The sequence below is a fragment of the Loxodonta africana genome, chromosome 7 (assembly GCF_030014295.1).
Source record: "Loxodonta africana isolate mLoxAfr1 chromosome 7, mLoxAfr1.hap2, whole genome shotgun sequence".
Taxonomy (NCBI): domain Eukaryota; kingdom Metazoa; phylum Chordata; class Mammalia; order Proboscidea; family Elephantidae; genus Loxodonta; species Loxodonta africana.
Genome location: NC_087348.1, coordinates 87739337 through 87763354, shown reverse-complemented (window position 1 = coordinate 87763354; position 24018 = coordinate 87739337). Strand labels below are relative to the sequence as shown.

The 24018-nt window shown below is 51.8% G+C and overlaps 1 protein-coding gene across 23 annotated transcripts in view; it reads left to right on the top strand.

Moving 5' to 3' along the window:
* Positions 1–24018, top strand: part of ARAP1 (ArfGAP with RhoGAP domain, ankyrin repeat and PH domain 1) — a 58934-nt gene that overhangs the window by 12811 nt on the left and 22105 nt on the right. For 21 of the 23 annotated variants that reach the window (XR_010322479.1, XR_010322478.1, XR_010322477.1 and 18 more), the window contains 10 exons: positions 1455–2007; positions 18086–18255; positions 18915–18982; positions 19681–19811; positions 19971–20126; positions 20488–20557; positions 20885–21005; positions 21444–21646; positions 22182–22288; positions 23698–23897. Coding sequence is in view for 19 of the 23 variants with exons in the window: in XM_064288636.1 (XP_064144706.1) it covers positions 1499–2007; positions 18086–18255; positions 18915–18982; positions 19681–19811; positions 19971–20126; positions 20488–20557; positions 20885–21005; positions 21444–21646; positions 22182–22288; positions 23698–23897 (1735 nt within the window). In the remaining 4 variants the exon portion in view is untranslated. Of the gene's footprint in view, positions 1–1454; positions 2008–11229; positions 11587–18085; positions 18256–18914; positions 18983–19680; positions 19812–19970; positions 20127–20487; positions 20558–20884; positions 21006–21443; positions 21647–22181; positions 22289–23697; positions 23898–24018 lie in introns of those variants that run through there. The other 2 variants (XM_064288646.1, XM_064288655.1) reach the window with 2 other exon arrangements.

The following is a 24018-nucleotide window of genomic DNA, read 5'->3' as shown; positions in this document are numbered from 1 at the left end:
GAATTTCTCTATTCCATGCTCAATTTATTCTATAACCCAGGGTATTTATACTTTGTGATGCTATTTAAAATTGGCCCTTTTCTTCCTGGTTACTACCAGATTATTGCTTATAAATATTGCTTTCTGTCATATTAATCTTGAACTCAACTATCTTACTAAATTCTTTATTGCTGTGTGGTTATTGCTTTTAACTATTGGTTTCTATTATATTAATTTTGAACCCAACTACCTTAAATAAATTATCTTATTTATAATAGTTTTTCAGTTGATTTTCTTGGGCTTTCCAGTTCAAAACTCATATTGTTGGCAACTAATGGGTATTTTATCTCTTTCTTCCTAGTTTTTACTCGTCTTTATTTTAGCTATCTAGAACTTTCAGAATAATGTGAAGTAATAATAGTGGTAAAATGGACATCCTTTTCTCATTCCTGACTTTAAAGGGAAATTTTTTTTGTTTTCCCATTAAGCAAGGTGCTGGTTTTGGTTTAAGGAAGTATCACACTATTATTTAGTAAGTTTTTTTGTGTGTGTGTTAAATAACCTGGGTATTGAGTTTTGTCAAATGCTTCTTTAGGATCTGGAGAGAATCATATGATTTTTCTCCTTTGATTTGTAAATAAGGAGCCCTGGTGGTATAGTGGTTAAGCACTATGGAGCAGTTCTACTCTCTCTTGTAGGGTTGCTATGAGTCGGAATTGTATCAATGGCATCGGGTTTGATTTTTGGTTTTTGATCGTTAATCACCTTCTCTTTGTGTCATATCTTGACTCCTACCTGGTTAGGAGCTCTTGAGTTGCAAGGATGAAGCCTGAGTCTTTGTTGTCAACAGAACCTATTCTGAGTGGACAACTGAATGGCCTTTCCTTATACGTTGACCCCCTGGCCCCTGTTGTTGATGGAAGGGGTTACTCATAGGGTCAGGATGCCAGAGGCTGTGTGATGCTGGGTTGACTCACCTCCTGGAGCATTCTGCTTCCTCCCCAGGCATGGGGGTGGGACAGGGCTCAGCCCCCAGACTGGGTATGTAAAGGGGCCAGCAGTGGTGCACGTCAATCCCACACATACTCCCTAAGCATCTGGGCCTGGTCTTCAGCTGGGAACCAGGGCCTCAGAGGGAACTGGGCCCTGACCTGGACTTTGCAGCGGGCATTGGGAGGCTGCCAGATGTAGCACCAGTCATGCTGTGGTGGTCATGTATCAACTCCCAGAGGTCCTGGGGGGTTTCCTAGAGAAGGAGACACATGAGCTGGATGCCAGGAGGCCATGGGGGATGCAGGTTTCAGGCCAAGGGAACAGCCTTTGTGTTCAGAGACCTGGCAGTGCCTGGCTGTGCCTGGCCCATGGGGCATGGGGAAGGAGGCTCAAGGGCACGGCAGAGTCACAGAGGAATGCTGTTCTGGGGACCATGCCTGAGGAGCCAGGCCTATGACCTCATGCCCATCTATCTATTGCAGGTCTGGACAGAGCCCTGCCGGCTGGGCCTCTGCTGGCAGGAACCATGGCAGAGGCTGGGGATGGTGGACTATCAGTGGCTGAGTGGCTGCGGGCGCTGCACCTAGAGCAGTACAGTGGGCTGTTCGAACAGCATGGACTGGTGTGGGCTGCTGATTGCCATGGCCTCAGCGATGCCCGCCTGCTGGACATGGGCATGCAGCTCCCCGGCCATCGCCGCCGCATCCTGGCTGGCCTGCTCCGCGCTCACACACCCCCAGTCCCTGCGCCTCGCCCCACCCCACGGCCTGTGCCCATGAAACGCCACATCTTCCGTCCACCACCTGAGGCCACCGTTCCACCTGAACCATTGCCCTCTGCTGGAGAGGACGAGGGGCTGGCCGCCGCACCCCCTATCCCGCCCCGGAGGAGCTGCCTTCCACCTGCCTGCTTCTCCACACCACCCACAGCTGCCCCAGACCCTGTTCTGCCCCCACTGCCCACCAAGCGGCATTTGGCAGAGCCGAGCGTGCCGCCTGTGCCTCCTCGCACGGGGCCCCCCCGCCTGCTGACGAGGTGAGTGGGTGCTATCCAGTGCGGGAGGAACATGGGCAGAGGGCCCTGACGGGTAAATGGGGAATTTGTGGCCTTTTGTACTAGGTGAGAAAGCGACTTCAGGTGGAGGGAACAGCACGTGCAAAGCTCAGAAGTGGAAAGCCCTGTTGGGCACTCTGAGCAGATGGTGGGGCTCAACTGTTAGGGGAATGCAGGTGAGGCTTGGGGCAGGGGCTGGCAGGATGTGCTGTAAAGGCCAGGCTGGGGAGCCAGGAAGGTTTTAAGCAGAGTGATTGGATGCCATCTGAGGACCGAAAGGATGACTGGCTGTTGCTGAAGATTGATGGGGAGGAAGGGGGACGGCTGGGAGACCAGGGAGAGGACTGGGCACAGGGCCAGGTGAGAGGCATCTGCTCAGGCTGTGTTAATAAGACTGGAGAGAATTAGAGCGAGATGTTGGCCGTGAAATGGACAGGGCCTGGGTATTCCGGCGTGGGTAGAGAGGAAGGGGGAGCTATGACAGCCTCCAGCTTTCCATCTTGGGTGGCTGGGTAGACCATAGTAAACTGTCCCTGAAATGGGACCCAGGGACAGAAGTGGATTTGGGAGAAAGTCTGGAGTTCACTGTGGGGCCTGGTGAGTGTGAGGTGCTGTGGGGCACCCAGGGTGCATCTTGGAGTCAGGGGGCAGAGTGGAGGGAATGGGAAGCCTAGGATGGGTGAGCTCACCTGGGAGCAGGACCTCCCAGGGCCCGGTGCTTGTACTCTGTCAGGCCTCGGCTCCCTCTTCCCACTAAAACTACTCCTGCTAAATGCCACCACATCCTGGGGACACTTCTCAGGTCTCATCCTACTCATCCAGTCTCCTCCTTAGAACTGTTTTCTCCCCTCTTTGACTCCTGGTACTCCATTTTCTTGAGTTTCCCCCCACTTCTGTGGATGTTCCATTCTAATCTTCACAGAGGCCCTCTCTTCCTGCCATTTGCTGGGGTGCCCTGCTGAAGGAAGCCGACCCAGCTGGGGTGCATATGTATTCAAGGTTGTAGTTTCTGAGAGCTGCTGTAACAAATTACCACAAAGTTGGTGGCTTAAGAGAACAGAAAGTTATTCTCTCATGGTTCTGGGGACCAAAAGTCTAAAACCAAGGTGTTGGCAGGTCCCTACTCCTTCTGAAGGCCCTAGAATCTTTCCTTGCCTCTCCTGGTGGTATTCTTTGGCTTATAATGCTTCACTCTCATTTCCGCCTCCATCTTCGCTGTGTCTCTGATCTCACTGTCCTTCCTCCTATGAATACACCAGTCATTGGCTTTAAGGCCACTCTAAATCCAGGATAGAGGCCCTGAGTGGTACAAATGGTTAACACACTCAGCTGCTAACCAAAAGGTTGGAGGCTCAAGTCTACCTAGGGGTGCCTCAGAAGAAAGGCCTGGCAGTTGACTTCTGAGAAAAAGCAGCCATTGAAAACCCTATGGAACACAGTTCTACTCTGACACACATGGGGTCGCCATGAATCGGAATTGACCCAATGGCATCTGGTACTGTAAAACATGTGAAAGCCAGAACCTTTGTAAGGCGGAAACCTGTCAGAAAAGGAAAGCTGAAATATTTCCCACTAAAACGAGAGATAGAAAAGTGGTAAAACTGCATGCTGTCGAAGGCAGAAAACTTGCGAGACTGAGAAAAACAAGGCACTCCCGTTGAGTTCTGACTCTCACAGGTTTCACTGTATTTTTAAAATCCAGGATGATCTCATTTCAAGATCCTTAACTTAATTACATCTGCAAATACCCTGTTTCCAAATAAGGTCATATTCACAGGCACCAGGGGTTAGGACTTGGACGTATCTTTTTGAGGAACACAATTCCACCTACCATAAGAGGTGTCATGGGGATTTATTGGAGCACTTGGGCTAAGTTAGGCTAATGTTGGAAGACTTCTTGGGAGAGGTAGGAATATGCAGAGAGAGGTCTCCATGTCTGTGTTATTGCTGGGCAATGTTGTGGTGCTTTGTTTACATGATCTCATCTGATCCCTGCAGCAAACCTTCCGGGGGATTTGTGTCCTGTTTTCAAGCAGGGAAACTGAGGCTCAGAGAAAGGAGAGGAGCATTGGCTGGATCGATGCCAAGTACAGGCTTCAGAAGCTCTTATGGGAAGTGCCTGGGAGGTTTTCCACACCTAGAGAGTGGGCATTAAGTCAGGGGACCTTAAAGGTCAAACTAGGGCTGTGGTGTTTCCCCCCGACCCCACAAGACCTTTTTTTTTTTTTTAATTTTTATTTTGTTGTTGTTGAGAATATATACAGCAGAACACACACCAATTCAGCCATTTCTACATGTACAATTCAGTGACATGGGTTACATTCTTTGAGTTGTTCAATCATTGGTGCAATCATTCTCACCCTGCTTTTCTGAGCTGTTCCTCCCCCACTGACATAAACTCACTGCCCCCTAAGCTTTCTATCTAATCTTTCATGTTGCTGTTTTCACTTTGATCCTATATACCCCAACACCCCAGTGCTATTGAATAAGTAGTTCTTAAAAGAATGCTCAAGGCAGACATTTTTTACTAGTTAAGCTAAATTATCGTTTGGTTTTAAGAAGACTTCAGGAGATATTTTCGGCTTAAGTTTTAAAGATTATATTAGAGCAATAGTTTCAGGGATTCATCCAGCCCCCTTGGCTCCAGAAAGTCTGGAGTCTATGGGAATTTGAATTCTGTTCTGCATTTTTCTCCCTTTTGATCAGAATTCTGCTATATGATCTTTGATCAGAATGTTCAGTAATGGTTCAGGGCTGTGGTGTTTGATTCGTGGAAGCAAAGAAAGGGTTCATGCATGCCTTTGTGCCTTTTCTGGATTCACAAAGTCGATCCTCCTAGGAGCCCAGATTGGCATTTCCTGGTACCATTGCGCCCTCTAGTGGCCATTCTTCTGCATGCAGGAGTAAGTTAAATTTTCTTCAGTCCCACCCCTGGAACAGGCGCGTGTGTGTGTCTGCCTGTGTGTGTGTGTCTCTGTGTGTCTCTCTGTGTGTGTGTCTGTGTGTGTTTGTGTGTTCGCATGTCTGTCTGCCTGCCTGTCCCTGGGATGTCAGAGTGGATGAACAGTGGGAAGAGGTAGAGCCCTGTCCTTAGGAAGCTCATTCAGGCTGTCGAAGCAAAGTCCCCAGTCGGGGTTAGTGGCCTGGATTCCTGCTTAAAACCAAAACCAAACCAATTGTCATCAAGTTGATTCTGATTTATGACAACCCCATGTGTTTCAGAGTAGAACTGCATGTGGGGTTTTCAATAGCTGTGACCTTTTGGAAGAAGATTGCCAGGCCTTCCTTCCAAGGTGCCTTTTGATGGATTCGAACCACCAACCTTTCAGTTAGTAGCTGAGCGCTTAATCATTTGTGCCACCCAGGGACTCCCGGATTCCTGTTTAGGAGACAGGAAACCTGAGTCAGGCTCAGTTAGCTGTGTTAGGAGACGCCCCTCTGGGCCTGTTTCCCTATCAGGTCAATGAATGGTGGGTGAGATGCCCTCCGCGGCCCTCCTGGTATTAGCATTTGCACCAACTTGCTGGGAAGGGTGAGAGACCCGTCTTCACTCCTGGGTCCTGGGGTATCAGTCCTCACTGTCAGTGCCTGAGTCTGAAACTCAGGCCGCTTAACCAATGTCTGGGGGAGACCGGGTCACCATGGTCAGGAGTGGGCCTTGTAGCCAGAGGACCCAAAATTCATTCCATGCTGAAAAAGTTTATAGAAAGTTATTCCATGTAATTTGGGACTATCCTGTAGGTCAGAGTTGGGAGTGGGCCGTCAGATCTGACTCTCTGTCCTGGGGTCTTTGACACTTGGAGTTGTGGGAATCTGCAGTCCTAGCCCCCTAGGCTTTCAGGGTGTATAAAATCTATAAAGAAAAACTTGGGGCAGATGGAGCCTCATGTGTGTGTAACAGGTGAAGGCTGGCCTGCAGTGAAGTGGATGGGGCCATGACTCCTTCCCACGACCTAAGGCTCCATGGTGTGTGCTAGAAGACTGTTCATCCTAGCCTGCCCCTCCCCACCCTCACAGGAGTCCCTGCTCCAGCGTCGCCTGCCATGGCCTCCCTGCCCCTGCTCGCACCCCCTGGTGATGGGGGGCTTGCTTTCATACCAGACCTTGTGGTGACTGTGTGTGAGCATTTCTGCCTGGCTCCAGACCCATCACAGGCTCCCCAGTGGAATTTTGGGGTTGTCTACCATGTGTGCATACAATGCTCTAGGGAAGTGCCTCAACCTGAGGATATGCCTGGGGCAGCTTGTGTGTGTGCACTTACATGTTTGTGTAAGCTGTCAGGATAGTAATGTGTCTGTATCTACATCTTTCTGCAGGTTCTAAGGGTAGTATTGTGTGACCCTAATATGTCCGAGTGTGTAGGGATTCGTGAAGTTTCAATAGTGACTTGAAGTGGGGTGTGTGTGAGTTCATCGGGGTCTGTGTACTGGTAGGGTGGGGTTCCAACACCATGTCAGTGCATGTGCTGTTTGGGGGGGGCAATTAGCATGTGTGTTATTTATGTACTGTCAGGCGTGAGGCAGTGTGTGTACATGTGTGTGCATGTGCTGTCGAGAGAGTGAGCCTGCTAGAATATCAGTGCCACTAGGGCTGGGATCTTTGTCTATTTTGTTTGCTGCTGAAACTTTCAGCATTGGAAAAGTGCTGGCACCTAGTAAATGCTTAGGAAGTATTTGTTGCATAAGTGAATGGACGACTTCTTGCATGAGCTTACATAATGCTAGGAGCTGAACGTGGGGTGCTTGTATGTCTGTGTGTACGTGTGCTGCCCACAGTGACCCGGCTCCACAGCTGCCCTCAGCGCATGCCGGGTGACAGGGTTAAAGGGCCCTGAGCTCCTCAGCACACGTCCCTTCCCCTCATCTCGCTACCCAACCCATGTCACCCCAGACCTCTTGAGAAGGGAGAGGCCTGCAGAGGAGGCAGATGGGAAGAATGAGTCTGGCCTAGGACCCTGGGCCACAGACCAAAGTGTAAGCAAATGAGAAAAGGAGCAAGGATAGGGTTCTGTCCTCCCCACCCTGGGATGGGTCCAGGACACTCAGAAGCAGGCTGACCATTCTGCCTAGCCTGGGAGAACCCCACTTCACCCCCAAAGAGTCTGTACCTCCTACCATTATTTAATCCTGTAGGGAACTTGCAAAGAGTCCAGAGATGCTGAGAAATCTGCCCAAAGTCACCTAACGCAGCAGAGAGGGAGCAGACACAAAGACCCTCCTAGCCTCCACCTGGTTTGTTCAACTACAAGTATCATAGACATGAAAGTCCCAAAAGTTTGCCTCCACCTGTGTCATTAAGCTTGACTGTACTTTGAGGAGGCAGCTCTTCCTCAGTCGTATTTTGAGTACCAGCCAACCTGAGGGGCTCATCTTCTGGCACCATATCGGATAATGTTCCGCTACCATTCAAAAGGTTTTCACTAGCCAGTTTTTCCAGAAGTAGACCACCAGGTCCTTCTTCCTAGTCTGTCGTAGTTTGGAAGCTCCACTGAAACCTGTCCACCAAGTGTGACCCTGCTGGTATTTGAAATATGGGTGGCAAAGCTTCCAGTATCACAGCAACACACAAGCCACCTACAGTATGACAAACAGACGAGCAGGGAAGAGCTGCCTCCTCAAAGTAGAGTCGTCTCAATGATGTGCACGGAGTCAATCTTTTGGGACCTTCATTTGCTGATGTGGTATGACTCTAAATGAGAAGAAACAGTTATGAACATCCATTAATAATTGGAACGTGGAATGTACAAAGTATGAGCCTAAGAAAATTAGAAGTTGTCAAAAATGAAATAGAACACCTAAAGGTTGATATTCTAGGCATAAGTGAGCTGAAATGGACTGGTGTTGGCCATTTTGAATCAGACAATCACATGGTCTAATATGCTGGAAGTGACAAATTGAAGAGGAATGGCATCCCATCCATTGTAAAAAACAACATTTCAAGATCTAGCCTGAAGTACAGTGCTGTCAGTGATAGGATAATATCCATATGCCTACAAGGAAGATCAGTTAATATGACCTGTTATTCAAATTTACACACCCAGCACTAGGGCCAAAGATGAAGAAAATGTAGATTTTTACTAACTTGTGCAGTCTGAAGTTGATCAAACATGCAATCAAGATACATTGATAATTACTGGTGGTTGGTTGGAATGCAAAAGTTGGAAACAAAGAAGGACCAGTAGTTGGAAAATATGGCCTTGGTGATAGAAACCATGCTGGAGATAGCATGGTAGAATTTTGCAAGACCAACAGCTTAAATCATTGCAAATACCTTTTGTTAACAACATAAACAGCGACTACATGTGAACCTTGCCTGATTGAATGAATACACAGGAATCAAATCTACCATATCTGCAGGAAGAGACTATGGAGAAGCTCAATATCATCTGTCAGAACAACGCCAGGGGCCAACCGTGGAACAGACTATGAATTGCACATGTGCAAGTTCAAGTTGAAGCTGAAGAAAATTCAAACAAGTCCATGACAGCCAAAATACAACCTTGAGTATATCCCACCTGAACTTAGAGACCATCTCAGGAATAGATTTGATGCACTGAACACAAATGACTGAAGACCAGTCCAGTTGTGGGGTGACATCAAGGACATCATACATGAGGAAAGCAAAAGGTCATTAAAAAGACAGGAAAAAAAGAAAGGACCAAAATGGAGGTCAGAAGAGACTCTGAAACTTGCTCTCGAACATCAAGCAGCTAAAGTGAATGGAAGAAATCATAAAGTAAAAGAGCCGAACAGAAGATTTCAAAGGGTGGCTTTAGAAGACAAAGTGTTGTGATGACATGTGCAAAAACCTGGAGTTAGAAAACCAAAAGGGAAGAACAGGCTTGGCACTTCTCAGGCCGAAAGAACTGAAGAAAAAATTCAAGCATCGAGTTGAAGGATTCTTTGGGGGAAAATATTAAACAACGCAGGAAGCATCAAAAGAAGATGGAAGGAATACACAGAGTCCCTGTAACAAAAATAATTGGTTGACACTCAGCCATTCCAGGAGGTGATCCATCAAAATGTGGAAATGATTGAACAATATCATTGACATGACACGCAAGTAAAATTTTGCTGAAGATCGTATGATCAAGAACTGATGGTATTGAAGGAAAAGGTCCAAGCTGCACTGAAGACATTGGTGAAAAATAAGATTCCAGGAACTGATGTAATACCAGCTGAGAAGTTCCAACAAACAGATGCAGTACTGGAGCTGCTCATTTGTCTATGTCAAGACATTTGGAAGGCAGCTACCTGGCCACCCGACTGGAAGAGATTCATATTTGTGCCCATCCAAAAAAGGTGATCAGCAAAATGTGGAAATTATCGAACAATATCATTAATATCACACACAAGTAAAATTTTGCTGAAGATCATTCAAAAGCAGTTGCAGCAGTACATCGACAGGGAACTGCCAGAAATTCAAGCTGAATTCAGAAGAGAATGTGGAATGAGGGATATCATTGCTGATGGCAAATGGATCTTGGCTGAAAGCAGAGAATACCAGGAGGATCTTTAGCGGTGTTTTATTGACTATGCGAAGGCATTCGACTGTGTGGATCATAAAGAATTATGGATAACATTGGGAAGAATGGGTATTCCAGAACACTTAATTGTGCTCATGAGGAACCTGTGCATATACCAAGAGGCAGTTATTTGAACAGAACAAGGAGATACTGCGTAGTTTAAAATCAGGAAAGTTGTGCGTCATAGTTGTATCCTTTTACCATACTTATTCAGTCTGTATCCTAAGCAAATAATCTGAAAAGCTGGACTATGTGAAGAGGAATGCAGCATCAGGATTGGAGGAACACATATTAACAAACTGATACGCAGATGACACAACCTTGCTTGCTGAAAGTGAAGAGGACTTGAAGCACTTAGTGATGAAGATCAAAGTCTACAGCTTTCAGTACGAATTGCACCTCAACATAAAGAAAACAGAAATCCTCACAACTGGACCAATAAGCAACATGATAAACAGAGAAAAGATTGAAGTTGTCAAGGATTTCATTTTACTTGGATCCTCAATCAACCCCCATAGAAGCAGCAGTCAGGAAATCAAAAGATGCATTGCATTGGGCAAACCTGCTGCAAAAGACCTCTTTAAAGTGTTAAAATTCAAAGATGTCACTTTGAGGATTAAGGAGCGCTTGACCCAAGCCATGGGTATTTTCAGTCGCCCCATGTGCACGCAAAAGCTGGATGATGACTAAGGAAGACCAAAGAAGAACTGATGCCTTCAAATTACGGTGTTGGCGAAGAATAGCAAATATATCAGGGACTGCCAGAAGAATGAACAAATCTCTCTTGGAAGACGTACATCCAGAATGCTCCTTAGTTTCAAGGATAGTGGGACTTCGTCTCATGTACTTCGGACGCGTTATCAGGAGGGACCAGTCCCTGAGAAGGACATCATGTTTGGTAAAGTAGAGGGTCAGCAAAAGAGAGGAAGACCCTCAATTGACAGAGTGGCTGCAATGATGGGCTCAAGCAGAGCAGCAATTTTGAGGATGATGCAGGACCAGCAGTGTTTCATTCTGTTTTACATCGGGTTGCTATGAGTTGGAACCGACTGGGGGCGCGCCTAACAACAGCATCAGAAGTGAACCCTCTGAGCTTGCTTTCCAGAGAGCAGCAGAGGGCTTATTTCTGATCTGGGCTTCCAAGATCACGCCACAAAGTTTCTCCCAGTCTGTTCTTGGCCTCTGTTTCCTCCTGGCACCTGGATGCCTAGAAATAGCTAGGGGAAGAGTGGAGTATTTGCTCAGGGAGGCAGCTGCCAGGGGAAGTCACACTGAAGGTCCTCCCCCCATGTCTGACTGCCTTGCAGCCCAGCCAATCCCTGGTCTTCCTGAGGGCTTGTCACTTGTTGCCGGGGCGGAACTTGGTCCCTTCAGTGAGCTTCTTAGCCTTTCTGGGCTTCCCTGCAGGGTTGGAGAGGGGTCGAGGCCACTGCCAGGACCAGCCAGGTCCAGGGCTTCCAGCCCAGCAAGACTGCACTGAGGGTAGTGTTTGTCCCATTCCAGCTTTCAGTAGGGTGGGGTAGCGGGGGGGGAGCGGGGAGGAAGTCTCTGCCCCAGGGGATTCTGGGTGACTTTTTTCTCTCTTTCTCAGTGTTTTCAGGAAGTGTGTGTTGGCCCTGGGGCTTCAGGGGTGGGAGGGGAGAGGGGGGCGGGGGTGGGGGAGAGGCGGAGAGCAGGAAGCCTAGAGGAGGCCAGAGCTAGACACAGATACACACACTCACACTCACTCTCCTAGACAGATTGAGCTAGACACAGAAACCCACACACACACTCGGAGGAGTGATTAACACACACTCAGAGACACTAATCACAGATGTGCAGAGGCATACCTGCACCCAAACACCTCCCAGAAAACACTGGGCCTCAGACACGCCCAGCGAGCAGGGGCCTAGGCTGGTCCCCGGGACCAGCCTAGGCCTGCTTGTAGGCTTGTGCAGACAGGCTCATAACACACACAACATACACGCACATACCCTAAGCCCGCTTGGCCGGAGCCGTGTGAGGCCTTGGGCCCAGGACCCAGCAGGCATCTGAGGGTGAGCGAGGGGCAGCCTGGGCTGTGAGGCGGGTGGGAGACAGGCTCTAGCTGAGGGCCTGGGAGGGCAGCAGTCCCTGCCTGTCTGTCACCTCTAGGCTGGCTTTTCTAGGGTATTCTCCCCCTTCTCTTTTTTGCCTTCAGAATTTTCTCTCTTCCTTCACTTTCTCCACTTCTCTCTTCCTCTGGCCTCTTCCTTCTCTCTCCTCTCTTCACTCCCTCTCCCCTGTTTTTCCAGATCTTAACTCTTCATAAGCCCCTCTCCTGAGTCCACTGGGAGCTCATGGTGCCTGTTTTCTGGGCCTTTCCTGGACTCTGTCCCACAGGCTGCTCTTCTGTAGGGTTTCAGCCCTTTGGGGACCTGGTGCTGATTTCCTCACCCCTCCGGGGAATCTCAGGGAGGCATATCTCAGTGTTAAGTTCAAAGGTATTGTGATCTGGGCAGCTCTTGCCTGGCCCGGCACCCCAGTCCAGGGTCATAGGGGAAGCATGCAGAGGGCTGGCACTTAATTGATGTGGAGCCAGTGTTGGTTCCTACCTCTCCTCCCCAGGGCTGCTAGTGTGGCAGGTGCCACCTGTGGAGTTGGGGCCTGGGCTGGAGTGTGGGGGCTAGCTTCCCCTCCCGCTAGTTGTAGATCCCTAGTGAACTCAGCAACGCTGTGCTTTGGTCATGGGGGACACAGAGAGGACTCTAACCAGGTCCTGCTTGTGCAGCAGGTGCCCTCCCAGCCCTGCCCTGTGCCTCCGGCTTGTCTTTCCATAGGGCCCAGTGGATACCTGTACCCTCTCCTGCCAGGCCAGCCCTAAGATGGGCACTTGGGGTGGGGACTAGGGAGGGGTCCCTGAGGGCTAAGCTTCCTACTGCCATCCTCAGGAACCAGGACAGGACCAGGCCCAGAAGTTTGGTGCTGCCATGGGAGATTGGCATTGGATCCGGCCTCTGCTTCCTCCTGCCCCCCATGGCAGGGCTGGCGTGTGGGGAAGCTCAGTGTAGACCTGGTGGTAGAAGTGCCAGGAAGGGCCCAAACAGGCTGTGTGAGTTTAGAGGGAGCAGTTAGGTGGACTTCCTGGAGGAGGTAGTGCAATGAAATCGATGAGCACAATGGAATCGATGATACTTGGTCTTTGTGTAGATTAAGTGAGGAAGAGCCCCTAGCAGAATGCCTGGCACATAGTGGGTATTTAGCAAGTGTTAGCTTTTGTTCCAGGGAGAAGCACCAAGGGCTGGGTGAAGCCTTGGTTGTGAGGGTGGGCTCCAGGTTCAGTGGGTACTGCTGCCTGGAGGGGTGGCGGAGCGGCTGACCACCAGTGGTCAAGATGTCAGTGTGCTTGTGGTCATTTGCTCACCTGTGCTTGCCGGTGCCAAGGGCACAGAGAGGAATTGGCCCAAGGGGCTCACAGCATGTGCAAAAGCTGAGATGAGAGATGGTCTGCAGATAACATATTCTAGAAAGCGAGACTCTAAGAAGGGCTTTCTGTGCTGTGGTGTGGGCGGAGGTGGACAGAGCAGAACCAGGGGAGTGCAGGAGGGGGCCTACATTTGGGCCTCATGATGGAGGAGGAGGGGCAAGGGCAACCATGGAGGAAGCAAGGGGCAAGGACTGAGGCCCAGGCCTCGAGCAGGCCAGGGCACAAACGAGGAAGTGGACAGCTGGGAAAGTTTGCCCCTGTGGAAAGGGGAGGTCAGGGTAGGAGAAAGATGTCCCCAGGTCACTGGGCCTGGCCCCACCTCCTGGCCCCACTATCTAGAGTCCAGAGGCTGAGATTGGGCCCAGATCCCTCAGAGGCCTGTGTGACATCTTGGGGCAAAGGTTCTGACTCCTGGGGGGGGTGTAGGCCTGGGCCCTTGGTCCTCTGAGGTCAGCTCTGTGAAGCAAATATTGACAGACACAACTATATTGAGTGATGGGAAGCATGGAGCCTGGGGGGAGCCCCGACGAGGTCCCAGCTCAGCCTAGGTGTGGAGGCTTGCAGTGGAGAGGGGGACTCCGATTTGGCCCCTTTGAAGGAGGAGTAGGAGTTAGCCAGACAGGGGAGGGTACTCCAGGTAGGAGGAGCAGCATATGCAAAAACCTGGGAGCGTGCATTTATGGCATGCAGCTGGGGCTCTCATAGGGTGGGAGGGGACTCTGGAGACCCTGGCCTCAGTAGGGGATCACTGCTCCTTCCCCTGGGGTTTTCCAGCACACTGTGCCTTCCGGATACCACTTCTCCTTTCCTGGGCCTGGCCTGACTCAGCAGGATTTGATCCCCTGCAGTAGGCTGAGGTCAGCCAGGAGGCTTCCTGGAGGCAGTGAATAGAGTGGGGCCCAGAGGCTTATGAGGGACCTCCTTGCTTCCACTTCTTGGAACAGTCTCTTGCCTGGGAAGGCTGTGCTGGGAGAGGAGCCCATTGCATCAGTTTGCACTTCTTGCCATGGTCACCACAGCCGTCAGAGCTGTGATTGCATCCCCTCTCGGACAGAATGTCAGCTCCAGAGTGGCCTAGATCCCGAGCCCACATGGCCAGTGTGAGGATACTAGTGTCACAGAAGCCCTCAGATCCTGGCCATAGCCTCATTCACTGCTGGTGGTTGAGCTTGTGGCTGTGGTGCTGGACTGCCTGGGTTCAAATCCTAGCTTTGGGGCCATGGACAAATTACTTAGTGGTTCTGTGCCTCAGTTTCCTCATCTGTAAAGTGGAGATAATAATAATCCTTACCTTATCGATCCTTTGGGATGAGTAAATAAGTCATATAAAACAAAACCAAACCTGTTGCTGTCGAGTTGATTTTGACTCATGCTGACCCCGTGTGTTATAGAATAGAACTGCTCCATAGGGTTTTTTGGTCTGTAATCTCTATGAAAGCAGATCTCCAGACCTTTCTTCTGTGGCACTGCTGGGTGGGTTCAAACTGCCAACCTTTTGGTTAGCAGTTGCACACAAATCATTTGCACCACCTGGAAACCTTACTCAGCAGGGATTTATAAATAAGTGAATACCTGGATTAACTATTCTTGTTAGTTACATAATTGATTAACAATAGTTATGTGACTATTATTAATTAATAAAAATTCACTGGTCCAGGTATTCATCTGTTTATAACTATTATTAATTAATAAGGATAATTAATTCAGGCATTTATAAATTCCTGCTGAGTACTGGGGATACAAATGAACAAGATGAATGTGGAGCTTGCCTCAGGGAACCCACAGACTAGGGAGGCAGGCTTAAGGATGGACAGACACCTTCCAGGATGAGGACAGTGATGGGGGCATGGACTAGGGTGCCCCAGGTGGGAGGATTGATGCTGCTTGGGCCCTGAAGATGAGGAGGAGCAGGTGGGCAGATTTTGCTCTTTTGCCACCACCTCCCCCTCAGCCCTGGCCCAGCCCTGGGGAGCTTTGGGAGCTAGGCCCCTCAGCCCTGGTTGGCATTGGAGGGACAGAGGCTGTTCTCACCTCCTCTAGACCACAGTCTGACTGGCCCAGCCCAGGAAGCTTGAGGTTCAGCTCCCAGCTAATCACAGGCCTGGCTCCCAAGAGCCCCTTCCTCTTGAGCTCTGGGAGGCAGCTGTGTAATGGATTGATTTGCTTGTCAACAAGTCCCCAAGGACATTGCACCTGACCAGCTGGGCCAACTCCTAGGCATGGATTTGTCCAGGTCATATTCTTGTGTTTGCGGGCACTCAGCCACTTCGTTATCATTCACCTTTTCATTTACTTTCCTCCCAGTCCTAACGATCAACCTATCTACCTATCCACCCACCCACCTACCTACCCACTTACTTGTCCGCCTATCCATCCACCTACCTACCCACTTACCCATTATCCATCAGTTCGTCTGCTCACCTACCCATCTACCTAACCGTGCGTGCATCCATCCCTCCACCCCTCTCTTCATTTGTTGCCCACCTACCCATCTACCTAACCGTGCGTGCATCCATCCCTCCACCCCTCTCTTCATTTGTTGCCCACCTACCCACCCATCCACCTCATCTAACATGCTCTTTTTTTTTTTTAACCTCTTATCTATTGTCTATTTAGTGTTTTTCCATTCCCACCCCTCCTTAACATGCTCTTATTGCTGAATCAGCTAGGCCCTGTGATGGGCTGTGGGGATACAGAGTCAAATCAGATGCTGCCCCCACCCTAAAGAGTCTCAGGGTCAAGTGGGGAGACAGCTTGGTGCAGTGCCTACCAGGGAGTCTTCTTAGGTCCTGCTGAGCATTCAGACCCTCAAGACTACCATTGACTATACTTGGCATCCTATTCCCTTAGAAGTAGTTACGGTGGAAAACAGCTTGATAGTAGAGCCATGTCAGGTATTCTTTCCTGTGGGCGTCCTGGTAGCAATTCATGCCACAGTCCACGCAGCCATCCAGGAGCATTCTCTGTGCCCCCCCAGGTGACATCGCAGGAGTGAGGGAATGAAACTCTTAGTGGACAGGTGTGGGAGCCACCCTGGCTTAGAAACTGCTTGCCCCAAGGAGCCAGTAGTCTCTTATAAGAACTTCGTGGCCAGGTTTCAGGTCGTTGCAAGGGATATGCCCAGTTACGAGTCACCACCCTCAGGGAAGCCCAAAACTATGGCTTCTTCCTCAGGTGTAGAGTCTTGTTTATAGTTTCTCTCGGTTCAGATGCAGTTCCCCAATCAGGCCGTTTTTACCAAAGGCAGTGTTGCTTAGTAACATGGTTGATACACCTCCTGTAGAAAGTTTCTAGGGGAACAGAGCTAGAAAGCCACCTGAAGGTCAAGTTCTCACACAGAAGGGTTTGGTAACCATTTACACATGCATATGTGGAGAGACAATTACAGTGAGATGGAAATAGCCACGGGCCCTGAAAAGCACATAGACTGTGGAGTCAAAAGTCAGAATTCACATCCTGGTCCAAAAGAGATGCTTAAAAAAGTTATCTAGAATCCTTTGTAGGACCCCTGAGTGATGCAGATGGCTAAGCGCTCGGCTACTAACGGAAAGGTTGGTGATTCGAATGGAAGAAGGGCCTGGTGATCTGCTTCGGAAAGGTCACGGCCTTGAAAACCCTGTGGAGCAGTTCTACTCTGTACACACGGGGATGTCATGAGTTGGAATTAACTTGACAACAACTGGTTTGGGTTTTTGTTTTTAATCCTTTGTATTTTTTTTTTTTTTATAGGCTCACTATGGAGGGAAGCACGGCCAGGGCCGTGGGGAGGATAGAGGGAAGTACGTCAGGGAAGGCTTTCAGAGAAGGTAGACATGAGTTTAGAATTAAAGGATGAGTGGATCTTCCCTAGACAGAGATCAAGGAGAAGAGTATCCCTGATGGAGACAACAGCAGGCACAAAGCCTGACCCCATGATCATGCCCAGCAAACTCCGCTGCTCTCGTCCCACTCTTGCTTGCTTTTGCGGTAGCCACACACTGTCAATCACTGCCAGGATCTTTGGGCAACAGCCCCAGGTGAAAATAACCAGTGGCAGAAGTTGCTGCCCTCTCTGATGCTCTGGCTTGGCCCCTGTAGGACCCTGGGAGGGACAGCAGGTGGGACCAGGCCTCCAGGGCTCCGCTGGTGGTCCCTGAGCATCTTGTTTCTGGGTACATGATATGCTTTGTCTTGGTTAATCCTCCAGCCACCTAGCCAGGTTGGTAATATAGTCCCCATTTTACAGAAGAGGAAACAGAGGCCCAGAGAGGCTAGATGCTTGCCTCATGACGCACAGGAGCTAAGAGGCCGAGTCCCTGATGTGTCAGAGCCCTTCAGGAGACCCTGCACCTGCAGGGAACAGCGTGACAGAATGAAGCATCATGACTGGGGGGTCTGGGAAGCACCCAAGCCTGGCCTCAGGGAGCCAGGGAAGGTGGGAGTGGTAGCAGAGATGAGGAGCCGTGTTGTAGAAGAGGAGTGTGATGCAATGAAGTGAGTTTGAGGGATCTGGGGGTCTGAGGAGCACCAAGGAGGGGAATATCCAAGTCTGAGGCAAGGGAGAAGGTGGTCTTGAGACAGAAACCCATGACTCAGAGCCTCAGGAGTTGATTTCTGAGGCTCTGATTTATGCCCTTGGCCTCAATGCCCATTTCAATCTCACCCCAACTTCTCTCGCCAACTAATGCCTTCTTACCCTTAAAAACCTCAGTTTAAGCCTCACTCCCTCCAGGAAGCCTTCCCTGACTGCCCCAGCTGAGATTCCCCACCCCCCCAAATTTTGATCTTTATCCATTCTCAAGAGCAGTAGCCAGTGGACACATGTGGCTAGAGCACTGGGCACAGGTGACGTCACAACAACACAGCTTATACAGGCCAAAGAGGGTGCTTGCTTCCTTAGGCTTTGGGGAGCTAGGAAGGGTGCTGGGTGAGGGAGTGAGGGCTGGGTGTAGGAGGGCTTCTGTCTGCAAGTGCTTTGCTGCAGCTCAGGTAAGCTGGGAGCTCAGTGGGTTTGAGTCCTGGCTCTGTGGCTTACTAGCTGTGTGACGCTGGCCCAGTAACTCAGCCACACCGAGCTAACCCCTTGGTGCCCAACTTTTGTTCTGTTCCAGCCTTCCTTCCAAGGAGGAAGAGTTACTGCCGCCATCACTGTCATCTCCTCCCCAGCCAGAGCCTGAGGAGCCTCCGTCCACTCTCCCCCGGGGGCCTCCCCAGCCCCCGTCTCCACCGCCCAGTCCTCCTGAGATCCCCCCAAAGCCTCCACGACTGCCCCCAGAGTTTGGTGAGTACCACAGCCAGGGAGAAGACAGGGCCCTGGGCTGGTCCTCAGGATTCCAGGCCACTCTAGGGTGTACAAGGATCAGACTCCCCTTTCTGCTGGGCCCAGACACTGAGTCATTGTTCAACACCTGAGCCAGATTCTGGCCACGCCGCCTGCCCACTGGGTGACCCTGGGCAAGTTACTCAGCCTCCCTGAGCATCATTGTTTTTATCCTCAAAATGGAGACAGCAGCATCTGTTTGACCTGACTGAAGTGTGGGGACACGGCAAACTTTCTGAGTTATCTGTGGTTTAAAGTCAGGGAATATTTTTCATGTTTGTGGGTGGTTTGCTTTTCCTGGGGTTGTCTACTTCTCTCAGTCCTCTGATTATCTTGCTTTTTAGCCTTTTTTGGGCATTCCCCGCCCCTTCCCCTCAAGGTCAGCCCTCCCTCTGGTAGCCCTCTCTCCTCTGGCCACCAGTTAGTGCACTTGTCCTACAAGGCCTCGAGGGTATAAATAGCACTTCCTGTCCCCCGTGCCTTTTTTGAAAGCCAGGCCAGGATGGGGGTGGGGGTCTTTCTGGGGCTGGGGGTGGTCTTTGTGAAGCCAGAGTTGTGTCCCAGGAGAGAAGGCCAGGCTCCTAGCATCTGAGTCTCCACCAACCCCTATTTCTCCCCAGATGACTCTGACTACGATGAGGTCCCAGAGCAGGGGCCAGGGGCCCCAGCCAGCGTGATGACCAAGAAGGTGGGGCAGGGCAGTGGTTAGGGGATGGTCTGTTTTCCTGCTTGTTGGGAGGGAGGGAGGGAGGGCTGCCCAGCTCCCTTGCAGACCCTGGGGGCTCAGGGGTTGCTCCAGGGCCCCCATCCTGAGGACCACCAAAGAGAGAAGCGGGGGAAAGGCAGCCATTTCCCAGGAGGGTTCCCCACCCCCATGACCAAACAGGGGCCAGGGGTCAAGCATAACCCCAGAACTTTGGGCCAGGGACTGGGGGCCCTGGTCTGTGGCTCTGGCTCCAGTCTTTGGCTGCATCTAGATATGTGTGCCTCCTCCCTTCCCCTGTTTTCTGAGCACATCTGTCTCAGGGTGTCTGTCCATCTCTCTGGTTGGCTGTTTGTTTCACTTCCTGTGTTGCTGTGTCACCCCCTCTCTGTGTGTCTTGTCTATCCCTGAGTCTCTTTCTTGACCCCTTTATCTTTCTGCCTCTGTCTCCGTCCTAGGCGTCTGCCACTGATTCTCTCTGTCCCTGTCTCTCTGGGTCCCTGTGTGGCCTCTGTTGCGGGGGTGAGGTGTGGGGGAGGCGGTATGTGTGAGGAAACAGAAGTAAAACTGCTGAGTTGTCTGCTTTGGGGATGGAGTAGACAGAGGGGGGTGCGGTAGCCTCTGGGTGGATGTGATCTGGAGCTTGAGGGGAACGTGACGCTGAGCGGGTCTGGGAGGGGCAGGAGGAGCCCCCACTGAGCCAAGTCCCGCGGGCCGTGCGTGTGGCCAGTCTGCTGAGCGAGGGAGAGGAACTGTCGGGGGACGACCAAGGGGATGAGGATGAGGATGACCACGCCTACGAGGGTGTCCCCAAGTGAGTGTCACCTCCTCCTGCATGGCTCACCCACCCAGCCACCCTCCTCCCAAAGCCCAGCCCAGCTCCTCATCCCCTACCCTACGGGAGTCCCTTCCCTGGCCCCTAGGAATGACCACATGGCCCTAGGTGCCCTCATTCTCCCTCCTTTTCCGCTAGCAGTGGATGGCACACTAAGAGCCTGAGCTTGCCCTTGGCCAGTGGCCCCCTGATCCCTGAGCTCCCACCACACCCCATGGACGGGCTACCTGGGGGTCCCGCCCCTGTCACACCGGTCATCAAGGCCGGCTGGCTGGACAAGAACCCACCACAGGGGTGAGTATGGCCTCTTGAGTCCCGCTGGTGGTCTGCATGGGGGTGGGCAGTACCCAGGGTACTGGTATCATGGATCCAAAAACCAGACGGGCCAAGGTGATTTGAGCAGGTCTCCCTCCAGGCAGACTGTAACTGCCTGTTATCTCTACCAGCCCTATGTTTTATTACCTTTAAAATTGGGAAGTCCTACTTCAGTTGCTGTTGTTGGAGGTAAAGTCCATTTTGTACTCAGGGACCATTTGGAATTTTTCCTCCCTTTACCTGGCTGTTCCTAAGGTTGTGTGTGGCTGTCAGAGGGGGCTGGGTTGATCCTAGAACCTCTCCCCCATCCCCAGTCCTCTGGTCTGTTATCCCTTTCTAGATCTTATATCTATCAGAAGCGATGGGTGAGACTGGATGCTGAGCACCTGCGATACTTCGATAGTAACAAGGTGAGGCCTGCATTGGTCCCTGGCCTGACCGCTGCCCTAGCCTGACCTGAGCCTAGCTCTACACTGAACCTCAAACCTGGACCCAGGTGGAATCCCTCCACAGAAGAGGCCTGGCCAGAGTCCCAGTCTGACTCCTTGAACCATGTCCTCCTGACCCATCAGCCAGGGTGGCCCATGGTCAGGGTCAGTGTAGGGGGGCTGTCCCTGACCACCTGTGGGAAACAGGGCTGTAGCTGTCATTTCAGCTGAGGTTGAGGGGAGTCGGAGGGGTTGACCTCTGGACACCTCACCACCATACCCCTAATACAGCCCCTCTCTGTTCCCCAGGACGCCTACTCCAAGCGCTTCATCCCTGTAGCCTGCATCTCCCGCGTGGCTGCCATTGGGGATCAGAAGTTTGAAGTGATCACGAACAACCGGACTTTTGCCTTCCGGGCAGAGAGTGATGGTGGGGAGTGGGGAGTATAGGGAGGGGAGGACTATGGGGGGAAGAGAAGACTGGCAGTATGGCCAGATAAGGGAAAAGGGAGGCAGGGTGCATGTATTCCCCACTCCCCCATCAAACCCAGAGCAGAGTCATAGCTTTGTGAGGCAGGGGAGGGAAGGGGACACCGTTTGTGACAGGATCTGTGCTGGAGACATTCTTCTAGCCCTCAGAGCCACATATTCCCATTTACAAAGGGGAAGTGACTTGCCCAGTATAAGTGGCACAGCTGGCATTGGAGCCTGAGCTTGTCCAAGTCTGGGAACTCAGACAGAGTGATAGATGGGCCAGTCCGTGTGGGCTTCCTGGTGGAGGTGTTGCCCAAGGAGCCTGGGGCCAGGGGACCCTGAGGGACTCCTTGCCAAGCTGAGCTCGGGCTCACTCCCTCACCTTCGCGTGTAGGCGAGCGGAAGGAGTGGATGCAGGTGCTACAGCAGGCTGTGGCTGACCAGCGTGCCCGGGCCCGGCTGTCTAGTGCCAATCTGTTGGGAGTTCGAGGCCCAGAGCTGCCTGACCGTGCTGGCAGCCTAGAGCTACGTGGCTTCAAGAATAAGCTGTATGTGGCCGTGGTCGGCGACAAAGTGCTGCTTTACAAGAATCTGGAGGTGCAAAGGGGTCTGCCAGGCCACTGAACCCCTCCCCCTTATTGACCTGGTCCTTCAGCCCCACCCTGTACCCACCTAGTCCCTCAGCCCACCCTGTGCCCATCCTGACCCCTCAACATTACTCTGTGCCCACCCTGGTCCCTCATCTCCACTGCATGCCCACCTGGTCCCCCAGCCCTACCCTTGCCAACCTTGGACCTGGACCCCATATCCCTTTTCCCCTCTCCCTCCTTGCACTGAGCTCAGCCCCTCACCTGCCCCTACTTCTCCATCCTAGTTCTGACCCTAGCTCTTGTCTAGTCCCGGAACATTGCCCCTCATTCCCCACCCTGGCTTCTGTGCCCCATACCCACTGGCTACCTGGCCTCTGAGCCCAGACCCATTTACGCATGCTCAGATTCCTGAGCCCTTCTCTGTGTCTTTCCTAGGTACTTTCTAGTCCATAAGGTACCACCCCCCACCCCCACCCCACCCTTGAGCCCTGCCCTCCAAGCCTCACCCTTACCTCTCTCACTCCTTCCCAACTACCTGCCAGGAATACCACCTGGGCATTGGCATCACCTTCATTGACATGAGCGTGGGCAACGTGAAGGAAGTGGACCGGCGCAGCTTCGACCTCACCACACCCTACCGCATCTTCAGGTGAACCTCCCACGCCCCAACACCTGCATCCTCTCTCCCACATTCCTTCCTGCATAATGTGGGACTTGCCCCCTTGCCTTTTGGGGTGGAGCTCTTCTCCCTTCCCAGCCCCACCCCACCCAGCTAGTCCTTTGCATTCACAGACACCTGGTCTGATGTCCCATTCTAAGAAGTCCACTCTCTACTTCATCTCCCTCTGGCCATCACCGTCCCCCCTTCACTGCCACACTTCTCACAGAGTTGTCCATACTGACTTTCTGCACTGCCTGCTCACCCCACAGCTCCCACCAGCCTGCCCTGACTCCCTCAGAAGTGCCCATGTCTGTCATTAACACCCTCTCGTTATCAAAGGCTACTCTTCACTCCTGGCCTTGTGGGACCTGGCCTAGATGCTCCTCCCTGAGCCTCCGAGATTCTGTCCTCTTGGCAGCGTCTGACCTCACTTTTCCCTCATGAGTGTCTGTCTCTGTCCTCTGCCCTTTCCCTGGTAGACCTTGCCCACTCCCAGGCTTTCAGGTGCATATGCAGTGCCAGGGTTCAAATCCTGGGTCTACCACTGACTGGTTGGGAGACCTGGATGAATCACTTTGCTTCTCTCTATGGTTCAGCTTCCTCCTCTGTGAAGCAGGAACGCGATAATCTTTGTAAAGCTGTTGTCTGACAGTGCGTAGTAACTGTTCAATAAACACCAGCATTGCTCCCACCGTCATCTCTGGGGCCCTAGCCTAGATATCTGTGTCCAGTTGGATTTTTCTTCTGAGCTCAAAACCTGCATGTCTAACAACTTTGTAGGCATCTCTCCCTTTCAACTTCCTCCTCAACTCACTGTCCTCCCAGGCCCCCCTTCCACCCATGGGGGTCCTTGCTTCTCCTCCACAGCCCTGTGCAAATCTAGCACCACACCTGTCTTGCCTCCATCAAGCCTCTCACCACCGTGTGTTCCCGTATTCCTGCCCCTGTACCATTTTGGCCTAGGCCTATGGGCTCTCTGGCCCTGGGTGCCTGTTGCTTCACCCTTCGGCTGCCTGTCTGAGGCTCTTCAGTCTGTCCCCTGTGACTGCCACCCTGCCCCTGAGCACATTCTGTTTCCTCTGTTCAGAACTTTCTACCTCTTCACCTGGTAAGTCCTTCTTGCCTGTCAAGCCTTAGCACAAGCATCATTTCTTCCCAGCAAGTTTCTCTGCTCACTGGGCTGGATCAGAGTCCCTCGGGGCTCCCCCAGCCCCCATACATCTCTTACATTTTTGTTGTCCTTGCCCTTGTCTATGCCAACCTTCCCACCACACCCAGGATGCCTCTTTCTGGCCATGAGCTCCCAACGCCTTGTCTCCCTGCCCCACTTCATGCTTGTGCTGCCCCCAAATCCCTCTGAGCCCCTTCCCACCAGCCACCCACTCCTGTGTCCCCAGCTTCTCGGCCGAATCAGAACTAGAGAAGGAGCAGTGGCTGGAGGCCATGCAGGGAGCCATTGCCGAGGCCCTGTCCACCTCGGAGGTGGCCGAGCGCATCTGGGCCGTGGCTGCCAACAGGTTCTGTGCTGACTGTGGGGCTGCCCAGCCTGACTGGGCCTCCATCAACCTCTGCGTCGTCATCTGCAAGCGCTGCGCAGGTGTGTGGAGCGGGGGGACCTCGGCAAAGGAAATGGCGACATGACAGGGCTGGTGTGTTGGGAGGGCAGGTGGTCTGTCTGGCTGGAGGGGCTGGAGTGAAGACAGTAGTTGATACAGCCA